Source organism: Psammomys obesus, unplaced genomic scaffold, assembly GCF_907164565.1.
Source record: "Psammomys obesus unplaced genomic scaffold, mPsaObe1.curated_primary_1811, whole genome shotgun sequence".
Classification (NCBI taxonomy): domain Eukaryota; kingdom Metazoa; phylum Chordata; class Mammalia; order Rodentia; family Muridae; genus Psammomys; species Psammomys obesus.
This window is the reverse complement of record NW_026585644.1, coordinates 19,413,885-19,438,280: the sequence shown is the minus strand read 5'-3', so window position 1 is coordinate 19,438,280 and position 24,396 is coordinate 19,413,885. Positions and strand designations below refer to the sequence as shown.

The 24,396-nt window shown below is 47.7% G+C and overlaps 3 protein-coding genes across 8 annotated transcripts in view; 2 read left to right on the top strand and 1 right to left on the bottom strand.

Moving 5' to 3' along the window:
• Positions 1 to 7,003, top strand: part of Cpsf3 (cleavage and polyadenylation specific factor 3) — a 28,742-nt gene extending 21,739 nt beyond the window's left edge. The window contains exons 13-18 of the mRNA XM_055625268.1: positions 229 to 327; positions 1,394 to 1,488; positions 2,893 to 2,980; positions 4,873 to 4,942; positions 5,888 to 5,984; positions 6,822 to 7,003. Of these exons, the coding sequence (XP_055481243.1) occupies positions 229 to 327; positions 1,394 to 1,488; positions 2,893 to 2,980; positions 4,873 to 4,942; positions 5,888 to 5,984; positions 6,822 to 6,923 (551 nt within the window). The 3' untranslated portion in view covers positions 6,924 to 7,003. The remainder of the gene's footprint in view (positions 1 to 228; positions 328 to 1,393; positions 1,489 to 2,892; positions 2,981 to 4,872; positions 4,943 to 5,887; positions 5,985 to 6,821) is intronic.
• Positions 7,004 to 7,984: 981 nt separating this feature from the next.
• Positions 7,985 to 15,557, top strand: Iah1 (isoamyl acetate hydrolyzing esterase 1 (putative)). Of its 5 annotated transcripts, XR_008722179.1 has the most exons (7): positions 7,985 to 8,099; positions 8,950 to 9,002; positions 9,491 to 9,639; positions 10,990 to 11,151; positions 12,497 to 12,618; positions 13,397 to 13,548; positions 15,219 to 15,294. XR_008722179.1 is itself a non-coding variant. In XM_055625242.1 (6 exons), the coding sequence occupies exons 1-6, from the start codon at positions 8,019 to 8,021 to the stop codon at positions 15,399 to 15,401; spliced, it is 750 nt and encodes a 249-aa protein (XP_055481217.1). In that variant the 5' UTR covers positions 7,985 to 8,018; the 3' UTR covers positions 15,402 to 15,557. The 5 variants fall into 5 exon arrangements, 4 of the variants coding, with proteins under 4 accessions (XP_055481217.1, XP_055481227.1, XP_055481242.1 ...); XM_055625242.1 differs by lacking the exon at positions 13,397 to 13,548 and having other exon boundaries at positions 15,219 to 15,557; XM_055625252.1 differs by lacking the exon at positions 13,397 to 13,548 and having other exon boundaries at positions 8,020 to 8,099; positions 8,734 to 9,002; positions 9,523 to 9,639; positions 15,219 to 15,557.
• A 74-nt stretch (positions 15,558 to 15,631) lies between these two features.
• Adam17 (ADAM metallopeptidase domain 17) overlaps positions 15,632 to 24,396 on the bottom strand; it is a 48,972-nt gene continuing 40,207 nt past the window's right edge. For both annotated transcript variants that reach the window (XM_055625226.1, XM_055625231.1), the window contains 7 exons: positions 23,111 to 23,214; positions 22,788 to 22,922; positions 20,754 to 20,884; positions 19,797 to 19,875; positions 19,023 to 19,111; positions 17,871 to 17,921; positions 15,632 to 17,445 (listed from right to left, as the gene is read on the bottom strand). In XM_055625226.1, coding sequence (XP_055481201.1) covers positions 17,095 to 17,445; positions 17,871 to 17,921; positions 19,023 to 19,111; positions 19,797 to 19,875; positions 20,754 to 20,884; positions 22,788 to 22,922; positions 23,111 to 23,214 — 940 coding nt within the window. In that variant the 3' untranslated portion in view covers positions 15,632 to 17,094. The remainder of the gene's footprint in view (positions 17,446 to 17,870; positions 17,922 to 19,022; positions 19,112 to 19,796; positions 19,876 to 20,753; positions 20,885 to 22,787; positions 22,923 to 23,110; positions 23,215 to 24,396) is intronic.

Sequence of the window (24,396 nt, the reverse complement as noted above, 5' to 3'; positions counted from 1 at the left end):
TGTGTGTGTGTGTGTGTGTGTGTGTGTGTGTGTGTGTGTGTGTGTGTTGCAAATTTTGTCTTTTGTGTGGTTTGGTTTTGGTTTTGAGCCATTGTCACACTTTGTAACCAAGGCTGGCCCCAATTTCCAAATCCTTCTTGCCTCTGACTCTTGGGTGTTAGGATTATGTGTTTACCATCATGCCCAGCTGGCCTGCTTAAAGTGTGTTTACTCTGATTTTCTTCTCAGACTACACTGACCTGGCCATGAGTACTGTGAAACAGACCCAAGCCATCCCATATACTGGGCCCTTTAACTTGCTCTATTACCAGCTACAGAAACTGACAGGTATGTTTACTGAAATTCATCTCACTGTGAGTTTTAGTAACACATTTTTCATCTAAGAAACAGTGTTACTTCATTTTAATAATTGTCTCAGAATTCCACATGTGTACTACGTGGTCATTTTATACATAAAAATGAAAAATTTTAAAGTATTCTCCTGAATTTTAAAAAATTCCACAATACCTTTGATCACTTACAGTCCTAAGAATATCAGTGGTCTTTCCCTTGTATTTAAAAATCTGTTAAAATCTGTTAACTATACCTGAAATTTTATTTTCTGTGTGCTTTGTTCTGTCAATACTGGTACTGGCTTGGTAGTACTTCAGTGATAATCTAAGCCAATGTCACCCATTCTAAATGGATTTTGTTATTGTTTTTTGGTTTTTTGAGGCAGGGTTTCTCTGTGTAGCCTTGGCTATCCTGGACTCACTTTATAGACCAGGCTGGCCTTGAACTCACAGAGATCCTACTGCCTGTGCCTTCCTGAGTGCTGGGATTATAGGTGTGCACCTCTGTGTCCTGCTCAGGGTCACTGTTTTAAACAAAGGGTTTGTGTCTTTACCTGACTGAAGGGTGTGGGCTCTCTAAGGAGGCAGGAGCCTCCCAGACTATGACACACTTGCTGCTGCTGAGCCTCTCACAGCCCCTGAAACAAGTGCTGCCCTGTAAGAAATGGGGGGATCCCCCCTGACCTTAGACTGAGCTCTTGTAAGAACTATGGCTAAAGAGAAAAGCCATGAGGTAAGTCTGAACGCATCCTTGAGAAGATTCTCTTAAAACTAGTGAGTCTTTAGCACCTGATGTCCCCGGGTGATGATTAGGAGGTGGAGTTCTCGGAGGCTCATACTAAAGCAGAGGTGCTGTGGAGACCATCTCTCCAAGTGTGGCTGCCCCAGGTGTATGTGTAGGAATTTATACAGTTGCTCTCTCCAGTTGCTACAAGCAGTTAACAGAAAACATTGCCATTAAACGTTACTAGGTTTCCAGTGATTTTAACTATCTCTACAAAGACAAATGCCTCTTAAAGTCTGTAAGAAAAAAATCATACGAATTTTATAACTTTTTCCAGGTGATGTAGAAGAATTAGAAATTCAAGAAAAACCTGCTCTGAAGGTGTTCAAAACCATTACTGTGGTCCAGGAGCCAGGCATGGTGGTTCTGGAGGTGAGGCCGAGTCAGTGCCTCAGAGGAGGCGGGGTTCAGTAAGCGTGCGTCATCACAGAGGAACTTGGTTATTGCTATTCCAGGATGCCGCTAGTTTTAAGGAGGAAATTTCACAGGCTCAACCCTAAACAAAACCGCAGGCAACTAAGGCATTCTGGGAGTTGGAGAAGCACTCTTCCCCAGGGAATGGCCCATGAAAGGTTTTCCAATACCGTCAGTCAGCCCTGAAATCATGTACATACGAATAACATTATATGTGCTGAGCAGATTGTATTTATATATCTAGGTAAAAAAATACAGCAACAATGAAAATAAAAGAGACCGTGAATTTGAGAGAGAAAGGGGGTGGGGTAACATGGGGAGAGGTTGGAGGGAAGAAAGGGAAAGGGTAAAATGATCTAATTATATTTTAATGTTTTTTTAATGGCCTTAAAAGTCTCGAGGTAAAAGTTTAATTCTGTGAAAGGACTGTGGCTAAGTTGTCGGTTCCAGCCTCTCATACAATAAGTAGTAATAGTAACTAACTAATATGTGCAAAGCCCTGGTCCAACCCCCAGCACCACCCAAAGCTAGGTAATCCAGTGCTTCAGGGTCATCCTTGACTACACAGTTGAAAATCAGCCTGGACGGTATGAAACCCTGTCTCAAAAAAATTTTGTTGTTGAATTAAAACACACAAACTAGTTGTGCTTTCTTTCTTAAAAAGAGCTGCTTTCGTGTTTTGAATAAACAGTTAAATCTAAAATGGTTAGACTTTATTAAATTAGGTGGAGACAGTAGTTAGACTCTTCATTAAAACAAACAAACATTATCAGGGCTGGAAAGATGGCTCAGCAGTAAAGAGCACTGGATGCTCTTCCAGAGGACCCGGGTATGATTCCCATCAGCACATGGCCACTCATAACTGTAACTTTAGTCCTAGGGCATCTGACACCCTCTTTCGACACATGGTGCACAGACCTACAGGCCGGCAAAATACTCCTACTATTTAGGGGCACACGGTGGGGTGAGGATGCCCTGCTGAGACCCAGTACACGTCTCATGTGTGCGTATATACATCTGATCGCTTGCGCACGCTTATCTCACCCTTCTGGCCTGCTGTCTGTGACACTGACATAAGGGTTTGGAATCTGAGGTTGAATCCAGCACCAGCAGTTAGGTTGCCTGTGTTATTTTGGGTCCGTTTTCTCTTTTAAAATAAAGCAGTTGGGGAAAATGAAATGGCAATGCGTCGAGAGCGTTTTGCTACAAAGGTGGTGCTTCGTAGGTTTCTTTTTGCTGATTAAAAGGAGATTAAAGGAGTCTCATGCCGGGGTCAGTGACAGCAGGCAAGGCTGGTGGTCGGCTGGGCAGAGCTCTCGGAGTGCTGCGCTTCTCCCTTCCTGACTCCGTCTTTCTTTGTAGTGGCTGGCGAACCCCTCTAACGACATGTATGCGGACACCGTGACCACCGTGATATTGGAAGTTCAGTCAAACCCAAAAATAAGGAAAGGTACAGGCTTGCCCCATGCGTACCCATCCCATCTTTTCTGGGTCCTTTGAACTAAAACTCAGTGGAGCCCTGAGTAGAACTTAGCTTTTCCTGTTTTTTTCAGTGTTTTATTTTGAGGTATACACACAACAGAGCAGATCCTCAGTGTCTTAATTTTCATTTCATGGTAGGAATTTGGGCATGGTCCCACAAAGGTTAAAGCCCTATTTAGTTATAGTTCTCCTAAAATGCTGTGTACAGGGCTGCTAAAATACTGCTCAGCCGAGCTGGCATCTCTGTCAGGAAGATTGCTGTCTTCATGTTCAAAGGACGGTGCTGGATAGAGTGGTGGCCCGGCCAGCGAGCACGTGAGCCATGCTTGGCTCTGGCTCTGGCTGCACGGTGTGGTACAATGTGCCTATCCAGATGCGCCACCAGGCAAGGAGCCACCATGACTTGATTCTGGGAGGTGCCTCCCACACTGGACCCTTCCCATGATGTCAGAGCCTGTTCGGTGTAGAGTGCTCCTGTCTTACACGCGCACAGTGGGCATGCGCTGGTAGCACTTTGGTTTCGAAGACCGTGGGGCTGGCCACTTCCTGAGTCTTCCTATGCTGGCCAGTCTGTCACCAGAATAAACAGGCACGTCCACATCCTCACTTGAGCCTCACTTGGGTGAGCAAAGTGTCTTTGCTTGTTTGGCTCATCCTCGCTCTTAGCCCTGTGTCCAGTGCTCCGTGTGGCTCAGTGCTGACAGCATTTGCTTAATGTGCATCTAGTCCTGGGACCCTTCCCCACCACCGAAAGGGGTTCTGGCCAGGTATGGTGGTGCACACCTATCATCCAAGAACTTGGTAGGAAGATGAATCCAAGGCTAGCCTCAGCTACATAGCAAGTTTGGGGCCAGCCTGGACTTTACAAGAGATCCTGTCTCATAGAATCAAAAAGCAAAACAATGAAAAGAGGCTGAGTGTGGTGGCACGTTCTTGTAGTCTCAGCACTTAGATAGGAAAGAGGGTCCCTGCAAGCGTGAGGCCAGTCTGAGCTGCACAAGCGTGAGGCGAGCCTGGGACTCATAGTAAGACATCAGCTCAGGGGAAAAGGAATGTGTGTATGTGCACACTTCCCAGGTCCTGAGTGGGGCAGGGCTGGAGGTCAACGCTGTCCGCCCTCTGGGGAGGCAGAGATTGTGAATTGTGGTGCTTTCTGTGTGGCTCGTACTGTCCATGGAGGTATGGATGGATGTGCCAGGTGACCTTTAGCCCAGGGTTAAAGATGATTCATCATGCCCACCAAGTTCTGTGTTTCTTGGGGTTTAAACAAAAAAAAGGAACTAATTATTAATAGGCAGACACCTTAATTATTTTTTTAATTTACTTTTACTTACATGTGTATGTACACGTGAGTGGAGGTCTCTGTAGAGACCAGAGTGGTTAGATTCCCCGGAGCTGGAGTTACGGTTGAGAGCTGCCCCATGTGGGTGCTGAGACCTGAACAAGGGCCTCTGCAAGAGCAGGAAGTGCTCTTAACCTCTGAGCCATCACTCCAGCCCCTTAAGTACTGATGTTATTAAAACATTCATAAGCAGATGGTGTGTCAGGATTTAAATGTACTTAACATTTAGATACAAAAGAGGTCTTTGCACTCAGATGTGTGCTCTGGAATTGTTGGACCTGTGATTTTGCTCACCTGTACTCAGATGTAAGTTTGAGAAATACGGGAAATAAAAGTGAACTGGAACATCATGATTCCTTCAAAAGAACATGAAATAACACAGTGCCCATGAATTTGCCTTAGCGGGCAGTTGGCGCGTCTCGTGCTTTAGCTTTGAGGTCTCCGTGGTTACTCAGGCCTCCGGATCTGTGGTGCTGTGACTGGATGGGAGTATGAGAACTGAGCCGTTTGTCCTGCAGGTGCCGTGCAGAAGGTCTCGAAGAAGCTGGAGCTGCATGTCTACAGCAAGCGGCTGGAGGTCATGCTGCAGTAAGTGTGGGCCGGCTGCGCTGGCACGGGGAGGCGGAGTTCAGGGTCTGTCCCCGAGCCGCTCCCGGCCCAACTTATGTCCAAGTCCACGCTGTGCCCCGCCTAACAGGGCTCGGGGAGCTAGCAGGCTTGTCAAGACTGGGTGCTGATGTCTCAGCTGACACCGCTGGGCCTTTAAGACTTATTTTAAATGGTTGCTCAGGTGTGAGTTATTTGATAAAGTGGGCGTTCTAGACTCTCCAGTAAGTCTGTAACTGTGAAATGTCTCTAAACTCACTACATTTCTAATGTCGGGTGCCTTTCTGTGGGTGCTCTCTTAATAGTGGACACTAATTTATAATTTCAGCACCTAATATAGTGCCTAAGGTGCCGGTCTCCCATTTGCTTGCTGAGAGAATAACTTAGTTTTTCATTATAGACAAATGCCTGCAAAAGACAAAGGGAGAAAAGTACATTTGGCTCATGGTTTCAGAGGGCTCTGCCATGGCCGAATAGCCTTGACTTTGGCCTGATAGAGCAGAGCGTCATGCTGGTGGGATGTGGGAGCTCATCTGTATGCTCTGTGCTGCTGTCACAGGCTGTCCCCGGCACTGCATTGCCCAGGTTGGTCCCGAACTGCAGGATCCCAAGTCCAAGCATATTCTAGGCTGCACAGAAGTTAGAGGCAAGTTCTAGGCAACTTAGTTAAAGGGCCGTATAGCATGCCTGCCTGGTGTGCACAGCCCCAAGCTTAGTCCCCAGTGTTCAAGACAAAAGCAAAGCCAGTGCTTGCTCAGTGGAGCAGCGGAGCGCCCTCACGGATAGAGCTGCTGTAGGGCCTTGATAGCCAAGGGCACAGCGAGTTTCCTGGGCAGCTGAAAACACCCCACTTCAGGACTGGAACCTTCCCCCCAAACAGGTAAAGTTGGACTTTTCCAGTAATATCAAATTTCTGTTCACTTAAAGGGACATATTTGGAGAAGACTGTGTCAGTGTGAAAGATGACTCTGTCCTCAGTGTCACGGTGGACGGGAAAACAGCAAATATTAATTTGGAGACGCGGGTATGTAGCTGTCTGTGTGTCTCAGACATTTGGGGAATAGGGTGAAGATGGATTGCACCCTGGTAATTTGGAGGCTGGAGGTGTGGCTCAGTTGGTAGGTGCCGTCATAGCGTGAACAAAGCCCTGGGTCCCTGATAGCACACAGAGCTGGATAGTATGGAAGCGCACGCCTGTCATCCCAACGCCCTGGCCTGGTGTGGTTTGCTTTAGTTTGTAAAATAGGTTCTCACCCTGTAGCCAGGCTGGCCTTGGCCTCACCAGTGCTAGGGTATCGGGCAGTTACCGCCACGCCAGCTTTAGACAAATAGCACTATAGGCCAGGCTTGCCTGTGAGTCTGTAGCCCAAGCTGGCCTGGAGCTGTTTTGTAGTTAAGCTGTAAGACATGAGCTGCCATAAGCTGGGTGAGTAAAGTAATGTATGTCTGTAAGCCCAGGAGGCTGAGGCAGACCATCACAAGTTCTAGGCTAGCCCGAGTTAATAACAAGATTGAAGCCAGTCTGTATAGTGAAACTAACAGTCTTTAAAAAACAGCAACAACAAGGCAGTGGCCATTTGATGGTTAAAGTCAAATTAGCACTAAATGGTGAACAATTTATCACATCTGCTGCTGGCTAAATAATTTGTGCTGCGCAGACTAACTTGCATGGAGTATCGAGGAGTGAGCAGAGGTAGAGGCTTCGGCCTAAAGCTCCACGTGCCCGCCCCTTTGGCTCTCCAGTCACTGTGGACAGGCACCGCAAGTGACAGGAGAGCGGGTCGGTGACTCTCACCCTACCTAAATGGTTGGTTTTCTCCAGGGGATAATTCCAGGCTGAAGTTCGTGCTTTCGCTTTCAGGTTGTAGAATGTGAGGAAGGAAGTGAAGACGATGAATCCCTCCGAGAAATGGTGGAACTGGCGGCCCAGAGACTGTACGAGGCCCTGACGCCCGTGCACTGACAGCCTTGCCTCCCAGCACTTCAACTGTTTACGCTCTCAGCTTTACTTCTGTTACTTCAAATAAAATACCTTAGTTTCTCCGGGGTGCCTGTTTACTTTATATACAAGAGATCATTACATGTCTTGACTGCTGCTGGGCCACCAACTAACTTGTCTGTTTTTCCTGAACTAATCTTCCGAGGAGCTGCCTGTTACCTGAGGCGTTTACTCAGTCTGTGCTGAATGTTTAGATCTAGTAAGAGTCAGACCTGTCTTCCTGTCCTGGGAAAAGAGAAGCAGTGGTCTGTGCTGGCATTTCTGTGTTTTGAGTTGAATCAATATTGTGCCACAAGTTGGAAAGCCCTGTTCTCCACCCCCTTGCCCAGTTCCTTAGTTTATGTTTAAAATCACCGCTTGCTTTCGGACTCATTTCTTTTATGGGATCTACAGACTAGGAAGTAACTAAGGGGCAAGAGGGCTGATTCTCAGTGATTGCCACCCTTCTTCCCGGAGCAGAAACTCCTAGTACCCCACCTCACTACCATGCCAAAGAATTGCACCCCGGTAGCCTGTCCCGTCTACCTCCGCTCTTGAGTGTGTAAACATGCCTGTGCTTTGGTAACAAAGTAAGTCTGACTCTTCCTGAAAATGAAATTTCTGTAAAAACAAGTTCCCATGTCTTTGGCCCGTATAAAAGTCTAGGGCCCCATATCATACAAAACCTTATCATATAAAGCTAAACGTTTCGATTTAATTGCTGGGACACGATGCTGTGGAGTCTAGCGGTCTGGAGTGAGGGTCCTGGACAGCTCTGGTTTTCAAAGCTGCCCCGTTAACTGTCCATCGAGGCCACACCTGGGCATGCCCAGTGATGGACGGGTGCGCCTGCTAGAAATGAGGTCGCCAGAGCACCACAGCTATCGCCCATCTCAGAGACGGGTTTGGCGAAAGCCTGGCCAAGACAGCCCTGGTCCTCAGGCTGCCGGGCCCGGAAACGCAGGCTGGAGGAGGTGTGAGAGCTGCCGGGTCCGGGCTAGCCCCGCCCACGGCCAGCCCCGCCCCCAGCGCGTGGAGCCGCTACATCCGGCGCAGACTCCGTATCCGGAGCCTGGCACCATGGCGCTGTGCGAGCGGGCGGCCAGCGGGAGCTCTCTGATCTGGCCTCGCGTGTTGCTCTTCGGGGACTCCATCACGCAGGTACCCGCCGCACCCTCGGCTGCGTCGGCGCGCGTGTCGGGGCGGGCCAGGCGCCGTTCCCCTCGTGCCCCGCGGGCCGTGCACCTCGCGGGCAGGGGCGGTCGCCGGGCTGCCCGGGGGACTCTGTGGCCGGGTGCTCGGGAGCTCGGAGGGCCCGGAGTCGCCCCGTGTTCGCCTCCCGCGGCTTCCTCGGCGAAGCCGCTTTGAACTTTGAGCCGGCCAGATCACCCCTGGCCTTCTCCCGCGGCTCAGGTCCAGTACCAAGTGGTTTGGGAAGCTGCTTTCAACAGTACGCCAAAGTAACCCTGAGACCGTTTAACTCCCAATTAAGGAAATTCGTCAAGATGCCTTCCTTCAGGGAGACAGAAAAAGCTTCTCTGGGGTTTTCTAATACGTGGCTTTCCCTAATACTTGACAGCATTATTTTTCGGTACTGGACACTCGGACACTAAGTTTTTGTGGGCAGGCGTGGTGGCGCGTTGCTGCTGCAGGATTGCCAGGACTGTTGGGGAAATCAGTAGAGCGTAGTCTTTTTGGTTTTCAGCTGTGGAGAAGTGGCATAGCACGATGGCATCGCCTAATTCGACATAATTAAGTTTCTCCTGTACAGATAACAAACGTCTCTAATGTTAAGTCGCAGTAAACTGTAGATGACTGGCTCGGGGCCATTGGATGAAGAAAACCTCATTTCCAGAGAACCAAGTGAAGCGACAGTGACCCCCAAAATACCTTCCCAAGCAAGGACCGCGAGAGGCCTCGGGGTGCCCACATACCCTGCATCTAAAGGGCCTAGCCCAACACCTTTGCCGTTGTGCCTGGCTGCGTGGATAGTAACGGGCTTTTTCTTCAGTTTTCTTTCCAGCAAGGTGGATGGGGCGCATCGCTGGCTGACAGGCTAGTCAGGTGAGAACAGTGCCTGGATCGTCGTTGACTGCTTTCTAGAGGGAAGCATAGTCTCAAAGAAAACAGTGGGTTTTCTCTTGTTAGCCGGTTCCCTCCTTGGGTGCTTGTTAAAGGGAAGGAACACCAGGCCCGCACTCGGGTTCTGCCAGATCAGGTTTGTCTCCGGTGAGGTCTGGCAGCACTTGTGTTGGCCTGGAGGGCCACCTGTAGTCTTCCAGACCCCTGGGGTTCTGCCTGTTAGTGGGTTTCTGTGCTTGCTCAGATTAATGTCCATTGAAGTCCATTTTAGGTGTACCCCGAGCCACGACTAAAATGTATAGAATTGGCCCCTTGTATGGAATTCATCTCACGGAGGGACATGGGGGGAGGCTGGGCAGAGACTGAGCACTATCATAAAGCGCACACAGCACGCGTTACCACAGTCTAGCCCCCAGGACGGAGAAACATTTGTTTGATCATAACCCATCTTTTTAACCACTTTATTTCAGAAAATGTGACGTTCTGAATCGTGGATTTTCAGGTTACAACACCAGATGGGCCAAGATTATCCTTCCGAGATTAATTAGGAAAGGGAGTGGTATGGAAACCCCAGTGGCAGTTACAATTTTCTTTGGTGCCAATGACTCTACCCTCAAAGGTAAGGGCATTTCTCGATCATTTTTGTTTTCCTGGACTCAGATAAATATTTATATACTTTTTCCCCCAGACTGCTTCTGCATCTCCCAGCAGAAAGTTTTCCAGAGAACAGTGTGTCTCTAGGCCTCATCTGTGTGGGTTTCTTTGGGCTTTGATGTGGGTAGATTGGCACAGGTGCTCCAGGGTTTATGTTCCACGTGGCTGCCTTGTTGGCTCACCTGAAATCACTTTGTTCCTGTCCTCGAATGTTCTCACATGATAACAGTTGGCACCAGAAAGCTCTCCTCCAGGGCCCGTACCCTCTGCCAAGAAAGGAGTGTCCCTTTTTGCTGTTTTTTGTTTGCTTGTTTTTTTTTTGTTTGTTGTTGTTGTTGTTGTTGTTTTTTGAGACAAGAACTTCTGTAGCACAGGCTAGCCTCAAACTCGGTACTTAAGGCTAGCTGACCCTTCTGCCTCTTCTAAAGTGCTGGGAGGTGGGTGTGTGCCACGACTTTCCTTTTTTACTTCCTGCAGAGCGCCTTGTGTTTGTGTGCCAGCCCACCTGGAGGCAAGCCTCGCAGTCTGATGAGTGTTTTACACACCTAACCATTTTCCACAGCTGTCCAAAGGGGCAGACCTGCCATTACCTTGTGTCCCAGTGAGTGCACTGAGCTTCAGAAGGCTAAACAACCAGGCAGTGACAGTTGGGTTTAGAGCCAGTCAGTCATGTCACAGCCTACAGATCCAGCCTTCTGGATGATGGGGAACCTAACACTTGGTCCCCTAGCCAGCCTCCAAAGAGAACTGTATAAGTAACCCGGTGTAAGACTTGGTGTCTTTTGGAACTCAACAGTACCTCAGTGATACTGTAAATTTGCAAAACCACATTCCTACCTGGGAGTGGTGGCACACTCTTGTGGTCTCAGTGCCAGGAGGTAGAGACAGAAGGATCGCTGCAAATTCCAGGCCATTTAAGAGTAAGATCCTGTCTCAAAACACAAAGGCCTGGGGATGTCACAGAGTGGGTAGAGTGCTTGCCTATCGCACATACATCTTGAGTTCAGTTCCCTTCTCTGTGTGATGTAAAATATGGCTGGGTGTGGGGGTGCAGGCCGTTAATCCCAGCCCTTGGGAGGCAGGGGGTAGGAGCAGGAGGGTCTCTGCAAGTTCCAGACTAGCCTGGTCTACATAGCAAGTTCCAAGCCAGCAGAGCTACATAAGACCCTGTCTTGGCTATATAGTAAATTTAGAACCTGTCTGGCCTATGTGAGACTCTATCAGAAAGAAGATTTAAAAAGCAACAGAAGGGTCTTCATCTTATTTTTGCTGTTTCTACTGCACTTCAGACTGAGATCTGCATTATCTTGAACAGATGAGAATCCCAAGCAGCACGTCCCCTTGGACGAATACGGGGCCAATTTGCGGGACATAGTGCAGTACCTCAAGTCTGTGGACATCCCCAAGGAGCAAGTCATCCTCATCACACCGCCCCCACTCTGCGAGGCAGCCTGGGAGAAGGAGTGCATCTTGAAAGGTGAATAAACCTTGGCTCCAAAGCCGGATGTGGGTGCTGAGGGCTTCCGCATGAGGGCCTGTCAGTCCAGTCTCCCCTAGACAGTGGCTGGCGGCCTTCCTAAGGCTGCCACCTTTTGAATACAGTTCATGTTGTGGTGACTCCCAACTCTAAAATCATTTGTGTTGCTACTTCATAACTGTAACTTTGAATCATAGTGTAAACTCTTATGGAGATAGAGGTTTGCCCAAAGGGGTGGTGACCCACAGGTTGAGAACTGCTACAGACTGTTTTGACATAAATTAGGGCAGGGGATTCTGGCTGTAAGTCAGGCGAGCACTGATGCCCCATTCCCTACTGTCTTAAGTTGCCAGACGCCAAGATGCACACACAGCCCGCGTGCCAGCTGCAGGGCCTCATTCTCCCCCAGCCTGGGGAAGGCTCCTGCAGCCACGCTTGCAGATGACCCCCTCTCCAGCTGCTAGGAGCTGCTTGCTCTTTGCCTCCTTTGGCAGTTGGAAAAGAATGATGGTCCGATCCCTCCATTTTTCTTCCCTGTATGCATTGTCCCTTCAGCACAGCAGCTGTCGTGCTGACATACTTGACTGGAAAGGTGTATTGTGGGCTTTGTCTGGGCTGCTTGAAACTGGAGGACATATTAATGGCTGTTCAGCACAGGTCTGTCAAAATTAGGGACGAGCTGTCCTTTTCCTCACAGGCAGCGGTCAGCCCAGCTCCTACTGTATCCCAAATCTCTCCCCTAGCCTCTTAGGCTCTCTGTATCCCCCCTGCACTCCGGAGATTCTCCCCAGCTGGGCTTCCTCCATCTCCTTGGTCCTGTAGACTAGGAGGTAGCACGTGCTTGGTTAAATATGTGCATTTTGTACGGGAATCTGCATGAATGAGATGGCCAGCACACAGACTAGGAAAGCCCCAGAATGGTCGAGCATCTTCACAGCCATGAAGTAGCAGCCCAGGCAAAGACCAGTCTCCCCGCAGACTGCAGACTTTTCTCACATTCCTGCGGTAGCTGTCGGCTGTGTGTTGACACTGGGGTCTCCGTGGCAGTGTGTGTCTCTCATGATCTTGACATCTAGCCATGCCCATTCTTGCCCCTTATCCAACTCACTAGGGTCTGCTCTCTTGCTGGTCAGCCTCTGCACCCTGACCCTGGAACCTAGGAGCCTCTGGATGAACAGTTGGCTGTTCCTCCCCACACTGCACTCTGTCCTGTGCTTTATGGAGCAGTACCATTGTAGCCCCAAGCAGAATGGTATCAGTGGCACTTAGAAACTGCCCAATCAATGTAGCTTCGTGAGGACCAGCACCAAGTTTGCCAGTGACCCTCTGGAGTTTTCACCAACAGGTTGCAAATTAAACCGCCTGAACTCTGTTGTTGGTGAATATGCTAAAGCATGTTTACAAGTAGCCAGAGACTGTGGGACTGACGTCCTTGACCTGTGGACCCTGATGCAGAAGGACAACCAGGTACCATGGTTTTCTCAGTCCTCATGGGGGCTATTGGGATGACACAGTTAGACCAGGTGTGTGCAGCTTTCCGAGGAGAGCTCTTCCGACAGGCATGGTAGTACATACCTATAATCCTAAAACTTGGGAGGTGAGGGGGGTAGAAGGATCAGGGGTGATTGAGACCAGCCTGGCTACATAAAACCGTTGTCTCAGAAGACGTGTCAGCCACGCTTTTCACCAGGAAAACTGGGCAGAGCAGAGACCTGGAGAAGCTGAAGAAGCTACTGCATCCAGAATCTTAGCTAGCAGTTACCCAGGGCACCGTAAGTGCCAAGTCCTTGTGTAAAAGAACAGGACAAAGCTCAGACAAAACAGTGGCATGTGTTCACTAGCGAAATCCACAGCTCAAGATGCTCTAGTTGAATTATTTTGTCTCAAAGCCTGAAAACAAGCCGGTGCAGAGGTGCACACCTGCAATCCCAGCACTCGGGGAGGCAGAGGCAGGGGGATCTCTCTGAGTTCCAGGCCAGCCTGGTCTACAAAGTGAATCCAGGACAGACAGGGCTACATAGAGAAAGAAACCCTGTCTCAAAAACAAACAAACAAAAACAATAAATTTTTAAAATTTTTAAGAAGGAGGCCTGAAAACATACACACATACATAAAGCTAGTTGACACGAAGTGCAGCCGCTCAGGAGGGCAGCTGCAGTTGTGTCCAGTCACCCACTATATAGTTTTTGGCAGCATTATCCACACTAGGCCCAAAGCTAGTAATAAGTCGCCCATCTTTCCGTAGGTGAACTGGGTAAGCCCGAATCCACCGAGTCCTGAGCAGTGAAGAGGCCAAGTCTGATGCCCGCAACATGGATAAAGCTGTTAAGAAAGGAGGGCTCTCACGTCATGTTCCAGCTATGACATCTCAGACAAGGCTGCAGTCTGCAGTGACAGGTTAGGGTGAGGATAGTGTGACAAAATTCAGGTTGCCCGTTGTCAAGACTCGTCTGTTTTCACTCCCACCTCCCCATTTTGAGATAGGGTTTCACATATCCCAGGCTGGCCTGGAACCTGCCGTGTAACTGAGGACGACCTTGAGTTTCTGAACTCCCACCTCAGCCCCGGAGGTGGAGTGCTGCGGTTCCAGGTGTGCGCGGCCATGCAGTTTATGGGTGCTGGGGACTGGGCATGTGCCAAAAGCACTCTGGTGACTAGGCCTCATCCCCAGACCTTCTCTTTACTCCTTAGTAAAATGCGGGTGCTTGCTTGTGATGGTGAGACCCCAGGAGGGAGCCAGGGCTGGGAACTGGTGGTATTTAAAGTACTCAGGGGAGAGGAGGATCACTCTACCACAGCCTACAGCTGTCTAGTTTTGCCATGTAAACAAAAGGTAGATGAACCAGATGCTGACTTGCTCCTCCCGTGATTCTCCATCCATCCCCTCCTCCATGGACCCGGAAGGGTCTAATATTTCTACAGTTCTTCTGTAAAGAGGGACACGTGCTGCTTCCTTACTAAAAGGATGTAGAGGCAAAGCCTGGATTAGTGCTGGAAGGTAGAGACACCAGTCAGTCCCGGGAAGCTGACTTGAGAACCTCAAGTTGCTACATCACAGATTATAAGAGACTGAAAGCTGTTTTTGAAACTTAAGCCAAGTTAGGGCTTTTCTGAGAAGTGTCCCATTTGTCTTTGGAGGCTCTCAGAGCCCCACGACTGCAATCTGCATCAGCATCCTTGACTGATCTCTGCTCCCAGCGCAGAAGAGCCACCGTAGCCTCATGCTTGAGCATGTGAGTTTTATTACGAATCTACTCCAGGGCCAGCAGGATGGCTCAGCTGCTTAGGTCACGTACTGCCAAGCCCAACGACCTGAGTATCCCGAATACCTGCACTAGGGTTGGAGAGAACCAACTCCCACAGGCTGTCCTAGTCTCCTTGCGCTCCCACAGGATGTGCTCCCCTTCCCAAGATCCCTCTCTCCCAAAATAGTAAGTTGGGGAAAAAAAGATTCCACTAGAGATGGCCTGAGAATGCACTGAAAGGGCATCTTTCAGCACTGTTACTGCCAAGTCCTTTCCGGTTTGGTATAGTCAGGGTCGGAGCTGTGGGAATCTCCCTTATACATCACTAGTTAGAGCCATCTAGCTGGAACGGCACAGGGAACTGTAATTCCCGGCCTGTGAACAGTCTTGGGGATTAGGCAAGTGAAGAGTCCTCCAAGTCAGGGGGTCTCTGAGTAAATCCTGGATTTAGAGAGGAGTGATGGAGACCGGACTTACCACTGCCTTCCTGTTCTAGTCCATGTTCCTATCACCCAACCCTGCACACACACCTAAGGAGATGACTTCATGGAACATGAGCTCTCTTACCAGTAAGCAAGTCACAGGCACTCATTAATCCTCTCTCTGCTAACATGTCACGACACAGGAGATACAGAATGGCCTCCCAGTTCACACATGAAGGCCCACGACTTTGAGAGCTCAGGTCTGTTAGACACAGGGCAGCAAGGGGCTTGTACCCCAAGTACCTGTGCAGAAGCACACTGAGGTCACTGTGGTCCTGGTGTGCCCATGGCCAGCCTGAGGAGAGAGCACTTGACAGCAACATGACTCCTCTCCCTACAGGACTTCTCCTCCTACTTATCAGATGGCCTGCATCTGTCACCAATGGGAAACGAGTTTCTGTTCTCACACCTCTGGCCGCTGCTGGACAAGAAGGTCTCTTCGCTACCATGGCTGCTTCCTTACTGGAAGGATGTGGAGGAAGCAAAGCCTGAGCTGAGTCTGCTGGGAGATGGAGACCATTGAGCTGGGTCAGCCTGGGAAACAAGAACAAGTGGCCACATCTTTCCCTTAGACCGTTCCAAGTTGGTAATCAGACATTTCAAGAGTAACCATTCATGTGCATAACATCATTGATTCACAAATATCAAGAGCTTGATTAAATGTTTTTTCCAAGCCTAACTTCTGTTTATGACTATTGATCAAAAAGCCCACTAACTTATTTTTCAGGGAACTGTTATACTTGATGCATTTTGTTTTGACATTCAGTATTTATTGACTGAAGCAGGTATCATCAATGCCACAACTACAGAATATACCCTGAGCAACTTGTTAATCCTGTGCATGGCAAAAAAAAAAAATCTTGGTTTATAAAGTCACAATTTTATAAAAAACAATTTTTATATTCTGCCAAGACTGTTTCATTCATACATACACCCACACGCCCCACTCACCTTATAGCAAATCCTCAAAGTGTAACTAAAATATAAGGCTGTCATGACTAGTTAAAAGAGCAAATACCACAAGGTACATGTTCAAGTATTAGTGTAACAAATGTCCTCAGGAGAGACAAGGCACAGGTTCGGCTAACTGTCCTCGGAGTTTATAAGTTATCTTGGTTAAAATATGTTGGCTGGTGAGCACATTTCAATTCTTAGGGGGAAAAAAAAAGCTTTCAGAACTGAAACTTATAGAAATCAGAATTCAGGCTAATGGTATTTTTATGCCTCATAAAGTACAGAGCACCCAGGGTCCTGAAGCATTGAAGCCAGAGGCCATGTGAGAGTTCTCTTGTTGAGTCTGAAGATAGTTCTTCCTGGCCAGCTTAGCCCACCTAGCCTAGTCAGAGCGGGTCTGGTAAGAGCATCTGCTCATCTACTCAAGCTCGTATTTTGAAGCAGTACAGGCTTTGTGGATATTGAAATTTCTTACAGCACTTGGCTTTTTTATTTTATACATGTGTTTTACCTGCATGTTTGTGCACCACTGCATGCCTGGTGCCATGGAGGTCAGAAAAGGACATCTCCCCTGGGACCGGAGTTACAGAGTTAAAAGCCACCATATGGGTGCTGGGAATGGAACCGGGTGTTTGTAACTATGGAGCCAGCTCTCCAGCCCAATTTTTGTTAAGGACTGTGAAGACACTTCTGTAAAACAGAGAAACCGCCTAGTTACTGGCCATCATGAAGTTCATATTGCTGTTACTGTAGTCTGTGCCAGAAGTTAGTCTTCATCATCCTGGAAAGGACTACTCTTAGTATGATCCTATGTGTGGACAGGACTCTCCATCCATATCTCCATCTTGAGTTCAGTGCCAGGACGGGCCACATTTGAAGAAGAAGAAAAAAAAAAAGTCTTTGTTCCAGTTATCCTCACTGCTAACTGCTTCACTGTAGTCGGGACTATTACAGTATACAGAAAGACAGACTGCAGACTTGAGGCTGGATCAAGTTCTTTTCTGCTTTTGTACCACAGGTTGAAGGAGATTTTAGATTATAAAAGAAAAACCCAAAACCTGAAAGCCTTAAATACAAGCCAGATCTCCCTCACTTCTTCAAAGGGCCCACCTACACAGGATGCCATGTGATGGTCATGTGACATGAGCAGCATCTACTAAGCTGTTTCCCTGTTTCTCAGATCATCACAATATATGCTTTGATTTAGGTCAGCTCTATAGAACATCTGCAGGTGTAGGTCCTAGAGCAGGCCAAGGCTCCCACTAGCACTCTGTCTCTTTGCTGTCAACTCGGCTCTGACGCTGCAGCTTGAAAGAGGCTGCCTTTTCACTCCTGGTGACTGGGTGGTCTGTGAGATCCTCAAAGGACTTGGCAGCTGCAGTGCTGTTGGGGAAGGGGTCCTTCTCAAAGCCATCATCGTCCACATGTGAGTCAGTGCTGGGGTCTTCCTGGATGGTGTCCATCCTCTGGTGGTCCAGTTTTGGCGCTGCAGACACTGGTGGCATCATGGCAGCCGGCTGCAGAGGCTGCAGACGACCTGGAGTCTGGGGTGCAGGAAAGGGTTTGATAATGCGAACAGACGCTGAATCCATGCTGCTCAACATCTCGATGTTCTGGAAAGGCATTGATCAGTTCAGTGGAAGGGGGAAAATGAATCAAAGGTCATTATCTAACCTTATCCACAGCAGCCCTGGGCTGTGCTCATGCTAAGCCTAGTGCTAGGCAAGGCCCACCTGAGCAGGAGCTCCAGTGCACTGAGACGCTCTGACAACTTGCGTCTATCAAGATCCATGACAGGAATTCAGTGCTAAGAGGCTAAGTCACCATCCATGGTTGTGGGGACCAGGGTTCCTCTCTGACAGCTTTCCTCCTATGCAGCTACGTCAGGTGTGCCAATCATTTTCTCAGGGCCATTCACATCAAACCAGACCCTTGTAACTTCCACGAGCCCAAGAGGGAAGAGCTCTTACTGAGGCCTCTGTTAATGTGGCCTAAGTGCAACTGGAGACTGTTCTTTTTGTTTTATGTGCATACTTACACTGTGGTGAAACACAGACAGGGATTCATACTGCTTGTCCAGTTTCTTATCCTAGAAAGAACAGGGAGTAAAAATGGAATTCTTACTAAAAGAAACCCAACCCTCCATCAGTGAGTGCTTCCCGTTTACCACTCCTGAGATTGCATGAACTTAGACCTCAACAGGGGAAGGTGGCTCAGCAATGGAGTGGTTGCTTAGCACACTTGAGGCCTCAGATCTACAAGACACCCCTCCACACACTGCCAAAAAGAAACCCAAAGGATAGCAGGGTCACTAATTAGAACACATTAATGCCGACTGACACACACACCCCAGACAAGAAGTTCTGTTCTACACATCAGGGGCATGGCTACAAAAGCAGGGGTGCTCCAAGTCCTCTCTTTCAAAGAAACCTTACACAATAGCAGGAGGATGACAAGAGCGTTTATGTACAGCAGGACCCACAGCGCTCATGCACTGGGAAGTACTAGCTGCCAGGACTGCTGGCAAACATTAAGGTGACTATTTGCAGTGTCTTTCTGTCCTGACTTCGCTGCCCCAATCCATAGCCTCTTATCTGGGAACTGAGTCTGGATCCCCATGTTGTATTTCTGCAGGGAAAGATCGCCTGGTGCCACAAATTTCATTCTGTGGCTAGAGACAAACCACCATCAGTGGCTTTGCTCTGAAATCAAAGATCAGCTTCATGGTCCACATGTACACAGAATCCGCTCAACTCCTTAGCAGAAGCACTGAAGATGCTGCTGCTGCTGTCCTGAAATGTCTCTTCTGACAGCACAACAGCAGCTCTGCCTGGCACAGTGCCCAGAGCCTTCCTACCTCTGAGCGCCATGTTCCAAACCACAGGGCAGAAGCTGTATGGAGGCTGATCACTCAGCACCTGAGGACAACTTTGAGCTCCTGGTCCTTGTGACGCTTTTCTGGAGTGCATGCCCCACTATAACTAGTTCACAAGGAGCCCTGTGCAAGCTAGGGAAGCCCGCTACTAGCTGAGCTAAGTACCCATTCTGTTAACAATCATCAGGTAGGCTTTGAGGTGAGCTCTCTTAGAAAACTTGTAATAGCTCTGGCAACATTTTACATCAATCTTTGAATTTGGAGATGTTCAACATTTTTGTAACATGTTTGATCACTTAAACTTTGGTGACTTACCACACAGTGGACAAGAATGCTGAAAGGAATCCAAAATATCAACGAGAAAACCAGGACGGACCCAACAATGTTGTCTGCCAAAAACTTTCCTGTGAATAATCCAGATGGTGAATGTCTCAAAACACATACTTAACAAGACTACTATAAATGCTCTTGTGTATCATGGCCAGGCTGTGCTTCCTGTGTGGACTGTGCCAACAGACTGAGCACAGCATGCTTAGGAAGATGATGTTTTTATTGCCTGAAGCTAAACTCAGGGGGGGGGGGGGGACACCTTCTGAAAAACCTGAGATCTACTGGTAAACAACTCTTATACAAGGTCATGGGACTGAACTATGTTCAGGTGGAGCACTCTCCTCCAAAAACTCAAGCACACAAGATACATGTGAATGGACCTATAGCTTAGGCAACAAAGTTGTCTCAATTTTTTACCTTCATTTTGATGTGCTCTGCCTGCACATACATGTGTGTGCCATGTGGAGCAGCCCGGAGAGACCAGAAAAGAATGCTGGATTCCCTATGACTAGAGTTACAGCTATTTATGAGCCACCACATGGGTGCTGGGAATTGAACCCAGGTCCTCTGGAAAATAAGCAGTGTTTACCTTAACACTGAGCCATCTTTTCAGTCCCCATCAGAGTTATTTCATAACAAATGTGGTGATACTTTAAGTCTTCTACTGCTGGGTCACAACACAAATTCTGAAACCACACCGGATTGACCATGGAAATCAGCTCAGATCTTAGTAAATAATCCAGGAAATACTTCACTTACCGAAAGTGTTGATGCTCAGCTGGTCAATGAAATCCCAAAATCGCTCAATTACATCCTGTACTCGTTTTTCACATTTTCCCTATAAGGAGAAAACATACTGCACTATCCCAAACAGCATATGTAGACCTAAGGAAGCCTTAGAAATACAATGGGTGTGTAAACTACTTTGCTTATTGGCCACTTTGGACACAGGATGGTAATTCCAGCATGAAGATAACCAAGAAAGAAGGTCCAGTCATTAGCATTTTCACAATTAGTCCCTTAATTTTTTTTTTTTCCTGGTACACTGCTGGGGTTGGGTGTGTTCAGACAGGGTATACTGCATAAACTGGGCTTGTCTGTTTTCTAATCGCTATGAATACAGGAGTGTGTTGTCACACCCAGCACAAAAGTCCACTTTTAGAATAACCAGGATAAGGCTGAAGATGACTATCATCCTAGGAGCACTCCAGAATGACAGCAATTATACATAGTAGACGGGGAGGGCTTCATATGTAAAGTACTTGATTTTGCAAACAAGGGCAATCCAAACACAAATGCTATCTTTTTATCTTTCTAACCAGTGCTTGCTTTCACTAAGTATGTACAGACAGGGTCTGTATAAAAGGAAGTGGGCAGGTGTTCTAGGGTCACTGGAGTTCAAAACTGAGCTCAAAGACATAAGACCTGTAACAAAACTTTTTGTTGTTTTTTAAGACCAGATCTCACTGGTAACCCTGGGTGGTCTGGAACTCTATGTGTGAGTAGGCTGAGGCACGGCTGTATGGTAAAGACAGCTGGTTTCAGACACTGAGTCCTAATTTCCTAGCTTGGAGAAGGGATACAGACTGTGAAACTGCTCAAGCAGTGATTCTGAAGGAGGCACTGAGTGAGTAAAAGAGACCGAGGCTGCTTAAGTTGCCCAAGTCAGACCCTGTGCCTCTCAATGTATGCATAAGTCCACAACAGGATACTTACATTCATGTCACAAAACCCTACTGTACAGGGCTTCCCTTTCCTCAAAAATAAGTTCTTTTGCTCTGCATCGACGTAGGGTACACATGGGCCAGAAAGGTTCCTGCAGCACACCTTACACGAGTTGTCAGTGTCTGGAAGAGAAGCATGCGCTGACACGGAAGTCTTCCACCACAGGCTTCCTCAACTACTAGTCTCTGACTTCAGTCCCAGATGTTAAAAGCTGGCACTATACAGAGCTGAAGGTTTCCATCACAGAGTATCTGCCTGCATGGTGTATGTGATGGCTTGGGTTCCAGGTCCAGCACCAAGAAGAAAATGGCCCAACACTCCAGATTCATCTAACAGTTCCTGAATTCATATTCTTCAGCTTTTAAAGTTAAACAATTATTAGCTAGGCATGGGAATACATGTCTTTAATCACAGCACTCTGGGATCAGAGGCAGGCAGATTTCTATGAATACAAGGCCAGCCTGGTCTACATGGTGAGTTCCAGGGCAGTTGTGGGCACAAAGTGAGACCCTGCTTCAAAATTAGGAAAAAAAAAAAATAATAATAATAATAATCAACAGGAAAACTCCACAATAGAGCCAAAGTATACTGTCTAAACTGCATAAATGTGTCCCTGATGGACATTCCTGTCACCCTGCCACAGCTGGGCCAACGCAGCTGTGACAGAACTGTCCACCTGAGGAATGCAGCTAAGTAATTGCCAGTGACATGAGCACCACAGCCTGGACTTGATAGCACTTTCCCCAAGATCAGCTCCGACACCACCTGGGGTAAAGGCAGTCGGCACCTGATGTATAGCCACTCAGAATGAAACTTTACCCTCCAGTGTAACTTGGGACAATCTAAATTTGCTCTGGGAATGGGGGTAGAGGAATCTAAGTTTATCTTCAGGAAAAAAAAAAAAAAGTCAGGTAGGACACAAAGAAAGCCAAACATTTTTTTTTTTTTTATCACATTATTGAAGGGTTACTGTAAGTCTTTCCACACCGCAACAAAAGCCTATTGTTAATCAATCATTTTCTGGCAGCTGTGCTGTCTTCGCTGTCCTCAAACCAAAGGCCTCAAGCATGCATGCTAGGCAGGTGCTCCCTGCTGAGCTGTCCCCAGGGCCTACTGTTCTTGCAGTGATCCACCTGGAGGAACCGCTCACTCCAGTGTATGGGTGAGTCCCAGCCTCATGGTTAAACAGCTATGTCTATATAGAACAGAGGACTGCCACCAATCCACCAGCTCCATAGTGGCGTGGAAATATGGAGTCAAGCCAGGCCCTGGATGTCTTTAAGCCGCCTCCCTTCAGACCTAGTGATTCCCAAAATAAGAGCATAGGAGCCCAAGGAAAACTGAGGCTAGCATTAAAAAGGCTGCTTTCCCAGGCTGGCCCAGCAGGGATGAGAGTGGCAGCAGACCTTGGTGGCATCATCAAAAGACCCACCCAGAGGGCATAGTGGGTAAAGGCACTAACTACCAAGCTTGAAAACCTGAACTCGACTCCTGAGACCTACATGTCACAGGTGATAACTAACTCCAGCGAGTGACCCTCTGACTACACACATGCATGGTGGAACGTCTGTATGTACCCATATGTACACATACATAAGCACAACATGCATACATACAAATGCAGTTTTGAAAATCCCACCTGCATGACACAGCTCCTGAAAACGGCTTTAGTTAACTCCAAGGAGCTTCCTCCATTACTGCCATGGAACAGATCTGTTGCTGCTTCTATGCTTTATATGATATATGAGGAGAGTAAGGACAGTCAGTCCTCCACCCTTCTCCTCCTAATGCCTTTCCATTTTTCCATGAAGCCTGCCTGCTACATGTCTGAAATGCCGTAGGAAATGAGTTCATATAGGGGAGTGTGGAGCCAGTATCTGAACACAGGGCTCTCTATCTCCAAACACTAGCTTGACTTGCTGCTTTCCCTATTCCTTGCTTAGTTCTCCCCACTGTGATGAGCAGCAGAGAACAACAGACAAAAAAGTGGGTGTTATCCAGCTGCAGGACTCAGAAACTACTCACCAATGCACGCGCAGGACTCTAGCTCCTGCTCTCTCTTGCAGAAGGGGATGCACTTCCCAGCCTTACACTTGCCAAGGTCCAAGCACACAGTGTCATCCTCAGCATCTCCTGGTGGGGGGCACTCACTGCTATTCCCTGGAGGCAAACACCAATCAAAACTCAGCCCAAGGCACAACAGTTGCCACACAATGCTTCTTGTAAGAGTGAGTACCAAGCAAACAGTAAGGCATCAACAGCTGCTTTCATCGGAGGGTATTTAACCCTGGTTCCAAATATATGTTCTCATGCCACAGGGTACCTGAAGAAAGAACGGAAACACATACCTGTGCAGTAAGATACTCCTTTGCAAGTAGCATTAATAGCCTCCTGGCACTTCTTCTGAGCCGTCTCAAACTGACAATTTTTACAGCAAGGACTGTTCCTATCACTATGGAAGAGCAGACAACACCGTTCAGTTCCAATGATAGCCCAACATCAAATGCTATGGTTCTGTTAGTAAACTGAAACTGAAGCAAGACCCCAGGGCCAAGTCACTACTGCAAAGCCTGACTCCTCTAGAGCTATCTGCACTGAGTGTGTGTGCCCCTTCCTAATGTGGAAGACTTAAGCACACACTGCAATCACCTTTACAATAACTTGACATTCTTTGTTTTCATTAACTAGTTAAGAAAAGAACCAGGCTAGCCAGGTGGTGATGGAGCATGCCTTTTAATCCTAGTACTTATAAAAAAGAGACAGACAGATCTCTGAGTTCAGGGCCAACCTGGTCTACAGAGTGAGTTCCAGGACAGCCAGGGCTACAAAGAGAGACCAGTCTTGCGGGGGAGGGGAGGAGGGGAGAGCCAGGGATGTACCAGTGGCTAAGAAACAAAGCAGCCTGAGTCCTATACCAGTCCCAATAGAATCTACAAATTAAAAGGCACAATGTAAAGATGAATTATTCACCAAACACTGGTCTAATAGGGTACTTTAAAAAAATGGAAATGTAAGTACCTTCCAACTTAGAATCTGCTTAATATCATTAAATAGCACCTCTACAGTGTTTTATTATATGGGAATCTTCCATGCTAAAACTACACCAGCAGCTCTGCTGTGTTTTCTTTTATGAATACACAATAACAATTTGCCATTTCTGACTGTTGCAATATGTTGCCACTGTGACAGAGGGAGCCATGAGTAACCTTGTTAAATCAACTTTATTTATTTTAAAAAGACTTTTTTTTTCCAGATAGGGTTTCACTTTGTAGCCTTGGCTGGCCTGGAGCTCACTATGTAGACCAGGCTGGACTCTAATAACATGGAAAGATCTGCCTCCCTCTGCCTTTCAAATACTGGGATTAAAGCCATGCCCTATCATGCCTGGCTTTTAAAAGATTCTTAAAAAACTCAAGTGAGATAGCTAGTAAAGACAGTCACTACCAAGCCTAATTTTAAAATAAAAATAAATCTTAAAGCACTAGGGAGGCAGAGGTAGGTGGATCTCTGTGAGTTCCAGGGTAGCCAGTCTATCTATATATAGAGTTTCAGGTCAGCCACAGCTACATAGTAAGAGTCACTCAAAAAATGAATGAATGAATGAATGAATGAATGAATGAATGAATGAATGAAT

Bases quoted from the DNA above. Each gene is read 5' to 3' on its own strand.
- Iah1 (XM_055625242.1), top strand. From the start codon at position 8,019: ATGGCGCTGTGCGAGCGGGCGGCCAGCGGGAGCTCTCTGATCTGGCCT. The intron at 11,152-12,496 runs GTGAATAAACCT...TTTCACCAACAG, and splicing joins GAAGGAGTGCATCTTGAAAG to GTTGCAAATTAAACCGCCTG. The intron at 12,619-15,218 runs GTACCATGGTTT...CTCTCCCTACAG, and splicing joins TGATGCAGAAGGACAACCAG to GACTTCTCCTCCTACTTATC.